The following is a 5,077-nucleotide window of genomic DNA, read 5'->3' as shown; positions in this document are numbered from 1 at the left end:
GATGAACTACCTTGAGATCGTATGATTGTGTTCTAAACCCTAAGGATGTTAATCGTGCCTCTAAAGACTAAACACCACGGCTTATATATGCATCGGGGGTGCCTAGGTTACACATATGGTCGGTTGACAACATGTCAGCTATTGAGTTATCCTTGGAGTACACGCCAAGTCTTCGGAGGCGTCCGTGTTGATTATGCCGAGGTGCATAGCTTCCGAAGTCCTTGTAATGATCGGTGGGCCGTAAGCTCGGCCCATGGACTGTGGGTCGTATAGGTTAGTACCCCTTAGTCCAGGACACCGTCAATAATCTTCATTAGAGAGGTATAGGGAACACCAAGTACCCCCAACAACACAAAGTCTTGCCTTCTTCTCCTTTGAGCCTCCAACACAAAGTAGGAGCTCAAATAGCTAGTGCTTTGCCTTGAGGTGGCCACCAATCCTTCCCAAGCTTCCCAGTTAGCTAAATTCACACCTAGATCTACTAAGGACATATTTCTTGGATATGTGTCAAACACTCAAAATTCTACAAATAAATTCGCCAAATGCGTTGAAAAATCTTGTGTTGTGGAGTTTGATGAAGATAATGGCTCCCAAGTGGAGCAAGTTGTTCCTAGTGTCATAGGTGACATAGATTCTTCTCAAGCTACAAGACATGGGTGTTGGAAACATCTTACCCATTGAACAACCTCAAGTAATGAAGGAGAAGAATCAAGTTCAACGCAAGTAGAACCTCCTACCTCAACAAAAGGTCAACACAATGATGAAGATCAATTCATACTTCAAGATCAACTGCCTATCCAAGAACATATCCCTCAATCAAGTGAACAAGACCAAGGGCAATGTCATTTAAGTGACCGAGCTCAAGTTGGAGTTTAAACATCAAATGTTGACATCTCAACGAGAAGCTCACAGGTTGAGCTCAAGCTTCAAATGAAGATCGAGCACTAACTGATGAAGCTATGTATATAAAACAAAACACCATGCATATTTGCAGCATGTCCAACAGTGCGCAACATCGAAAAATCTTGATTTTCACTCCTCTCTCACCATCACAATGCAGGCGCCGCCTTTTGCTGAATTCAAACTTGCTCGCTGGCACACTAGGTGCCTGTTAGAGCTAGATTAGGCAATCCTTCAGTCGTTCCATTCTACCTTGATATTCGCTGGAGCTCGGTGGTGCGGACTCGAGCTCCACTATGAGGTATCCATGAAGCAACATGTATTCAACTCAAGCACCACTCCTAGAGTATGTCCATGGCGCGAGCTCCTGGCCACCAACTGTCACGGAGGAGGACACTTGGGAGGGGAGCACCATCGAAGGAGGGGGGCACATGAGGAACCGCGGGACGAGTAGCACTCGGGCAAAGACGACGCCCGGGAAAGGAGTGTTTGGAATAGGAAGGAGACAAGGTGGAGGAACCTACCAATATCCATCAGTAGGTTGATAACAATCATTTACATTGACACTACTTGTCGATTGAAACCAATATGTTTGCCTTTAGAAGCTCCTTGCCATAAAACTAGCATACCGCTAAAACTAAATTGAAATTATGCTTTTCAGAAAACGAGTTAGACACAAGATATTTTTTTTTTTGACGAGCAAGAAAACCTTATGCGGTTAGTATAACCAAGAAACTATGATTGCATTCATCCTAAGGACAAAGAACTGAAAATTCATTCATCCTAAGGACAACGAACTGAAAATTATTCATCAATTGTTTTGCTAATATAAAGAAAAACTGCCTTTCATATCTCCCAGCTTGTTATCGTTAACAACACCCTCTGAGCATGTACAAAACAAGAGTTATATCCAGCGAGACTTCTATGGCGTGATGTGTCCAAGTTACATCATCATTCAGACATTCATCATAGTACGGAGCAGTGCATTAGCTAACTCGGTGCCGGCGGCTATGGCGATGGCGAGTGGCGGAGGACTTGTTTGGGCGTGTACCGGGCGGCAAGCAGCAGGTAGAGCAGCAGGTTACCGGCGCTGATGACGGCCCACAGCCAGAAGTAGTAATCCAGGTGCCCCTCGTTGAGGTCGCGCGTCAGCCACCCGGGCCTCAACGCCGCCACCGCCGTCACCACCACCGAGTTGACGTAGAACCCCAGCGACAGCGCGAGGAAGGAGAAGGCGGAGCAGATGCTGCGCATCGACGCCGGCGCCTCCCCGTAGAAGAACTCCAGCTGCGCGATCCCGCAGAACACGTCCGACCCGGCCACCAGCACGAACTGCGGCACCTGCCACGCGATGCCCATCTTCCTGCCCGCGCCGGCCACGCGCAGCCGCCGGCTCTCCACCAGCGCCGCCGTCGCCATGGCCAGAACCACCAGGACCCTCCCCACGCCCATCCGCTGCAGCTGGGACAGCCCCGCGCTCCCGGCTCGGCCCCACCTCCGGGCGAGCGGCATGATGACGGCGTCGTGCAGAAGCACCCACAGCAGCATGAACACCACCTCGATCGACACCATCGACGCCACCGGCACCTTCACCTTCCCGAGCAGCTTGTTGTCCATGGTCATCCCCTGCTGGATGAAGGTGGTAGTCATCTGCCCCAGGGACGCCGCGTACAGCACGCACGTCACCCAGATGGGCACCATGCGTGCCAGGATCTTCACGGCCTCCACCTCGCTCACGGTGCACAGATTCCACGGGCCTTCGTGGCCGTCGCCGCCCTTCGCCGCGGCCTTGTCCAGACACCTGAGCCCTTTGGTATGCACCAGCTTCTGCAGGTCGTCGTCTTCCGCCACCTCGTGCAGGCCAAGGTCACCTTGACCCGCAGCTGCAGGCAGCCTGGTCTTCCTCTTCTTCACGGACGCCACCACCACCCTGAGGATGTCCCTGAGCGGGCTACCGGCGGGGAGCTGCACCCTGTACCAGGGCGTGCCGGCCAGGAAGCCCGCGGCCGCCAGGAGCAGGCAGAGCGCGGAGACGCCGAAGCCGAGCGCCCAGGACACGTTCTGCTGCAGCCAGGACACGAGCGTCCCGGCGACGAAGATGCCCAGGTTGATGGCGCCGAAGAACCAGGTGAAGAAGGACTGCTTCCTCCGACTCTCCTCCGGGCTGCTGTCGTCGTACTGCTCCGCCCCGAACGGGAGGAGCGCCGACTTGACACCCCCCGTGCCGATGGAGGTCAGGTACAGCGCCGCGAAGAAGACCGAGAACTGGGTCCGTGAGGCCGGCGGACACGAGAGCCCCTGGCACGACGACGGCCGGAAGGGCGAGATCGCCGCGGACAGGGTGAGCAGCACGAGGCCCTGCATCCATCGATTGGCATTTCATTTCCCCATCAATCTCAACCAGGACTTTTGCCTGACTGAATCACAAGTGAAGCGATGAAGATAAGAGGATACTGACGGCGAGGTAGAAGAGGAGCGAGACGACGATGGTGTTGTATTTGCCCCAGCAGCTGTCGGCGAGGAAGGCGACGAGGACGGGGACGATGAAGGTGGTCCCGTTCCAGGTGTCGACGTGGGCGGCGTTGAAGGCGGTGGTGCCATGGAGCACGGTGCCCAGGTAGATGACCAGGTTCAGCGCAACGCCGGAGAAGGCGATGCTCTCCAGCAACTCGAAGCCTGCACAGCACAGCACAGTCAGTCATCCAGCCACATGAATCTGTAAAGATGAATCAATGGAACGCGCCGTCGTGGTCGGTCAATTACCCATAACAATGGCAGGCCCTGTCCAGGTGAAGGGGCGCGGTTTCCCCGCCACCGCCGTCATCTTCGCAGCAGCAGCCGGCGAGGAGGAGGAGGAGGACGACGACGACGCGTGGCCGGACTCGAGCGCGGCCGTCTCCTTGCCATTACCAGCAGAGGACGCCATCTGCAGGCCGCATCCAGATTCAGCGAGTAATGATCGACCGGGAGCAAAGATGGAAGGTTCTAATGACGGACGGACGGACGGACAGGGCAGCGGAATGAAATGAAATGAATGAAACAGTAACTGAAATAGTAAACCGCGAGACCGGAATGGACGCAAATCTCCCGGAATTGATGAGCTCGGCGGATTTGGTCGAGCGCGGTGAAAGTCAAACTACAGGACGAGGGCAGAGCGTCATCCTGCTCGGCCTCGGTCAGCAACCGGACAAGTACGGGCGGAGATGATAAACGAGCTGAATCGAGTGGCCTCCCCCTCCCTCCTTGAACCAAACCCGCAGGCAGCGACACCACTGCACTGCACTGCACTGAAAACCCAAAAGATGTGCGGCGTACCTCGTCCTTCAGAGGCGGCCTTGGGCGTGCGGGCGGTGCGGGACCGTGAGCCTTGGCGCCATTCATGGTTGTTGGTGCAAAAGGTGGAGGGATAGGCGGCGGGTCATGTCACCTTCCCTTACAACCCAAGGCACCAAGACACCGGAGCAGCCCGGATTCGCCACGGAAGCCCCCGTTTCAAGTAGCTACGGCCTACCCAACTGTCCTTCAATGCCGCTCTCGCGATTGCTGATGTTTATGGGACGTGGGCGGCGAAAGTGATGTAGCACAAGATCTCTACTGATTAGCTGCTCCTCATCTCTCTCTTTCGGTTCAGAGTTAAGCTCAGAGTAGACCAGACACGCGCATTTGATAATGCATCCAGTTGTGAGTAACATACTCGTAGCTAACAGCGAGGAAAAGAAGACCGTGGGTGAGCGGAAGGCATCCAGATTCAGACGAGCGCTGCTTGCCTTGCCAGTAGTTTATGACTTGGGCGCTTGGCTCTACTTCTGGTCAGCTCTTCATCGGCCACTAGGCAGGCAGTTGCGACTTGCGACCACTTATAATTAAGCCGCGCGATTAGCTCGATGGGGAGTGACATCTCCGCGCTGGAGTAACCCTAGCCTCCCGCGACTCCGCTGGCGGCCGCCGCCGCCGCCACCGCGCAGCCCCCTCCGCTGCCCTCGCCCATGGCCCCCGTAGCCCCCGCCGCTTCCCCCGCCGCCGCCCCTCCCCCTCCCCCTCCCAGCCCGGCCGGGGATGAAGGCCCTGACCCGGATCCCGACCCGCGCCCCTCTCCGGCGGTCGCTCTTTTCGCCCCTGCTGCTCCGGCCCCTGCTGCTCCGGCCCCGGCGCCGGCCGCTCCGGCCCCTGCGGCTCC

General features: G+C 56.1%; 1 protein-coding gene across 3 annotated transcripts; it reads right to left on the bottom strand.

Annotated features, from left to right (window-relative positions):
- Positions 1–1,698: 1,698 nt before the first annotated feature.
- LOC119337876 (protein NRT1/ PTR FAMILY 8.3-like) lies at positions 1,699–4,611 on the bottom strand. Of its 3 annotated transcripts, none has more exons than XM_037610107.1 (4): positions 4,216–4,611; positions 3,664–3,826; positions 3,359–3,576; positions 1,699–3,258 (listed from the first exon to the last, which is right to left on the bottom strand). In XM_037610107.1, exons 1-4 carry the CDS (start codon positions 4,279–4,281, stop codon positions 1,909–1,911), a joined length of 1,797 nt encoding a protein of 598 aa, XP_037466004.1. In that variant the 5' UTR covers positions 4,282–4,611; the 3' UTR covers positions 1,699–1,908. The 3 variants fall into 3 exon arrangements, with proteins under 3 accessions (XP_037466004.1, XP_037466013.1, XP_037466020.1); XM_037610116.1 differs by lacking the exon at positions 4,216–4,611 and adding an exon at positions 3,948–4,209; XM_037610123.1 differs by lacking the exon at positions 4,216–4,611 and adding an exon at positions 3,969–4,209.
- Between the last annotated feature and the right edge of the window lie 466 nt (positions 4,612–5,077).

This window comes from Triticum dicoccoides, chromosome 1B, assembly GCF_002162155.2.
Source record: "Triticum dicoccoides isolate Atlit2015 ecotype Zavitan chromosome 1B, WEW_v2.0, whole genome shotgun sequence".
In the NCBI taxonomy this organism is placed as follows: domain Eukaryota; kingdom Viridiplantae; phylum Streptophyta; class Magnoliopsida; order Poales; family Poaceae; genus Triticum; species Triticum dicoccoides.
The sequence above is the reverse complement of the archived record's forward strand: the minus strand, read 5'-3'. Positions and strand labels throughout refer to the sequence as shown.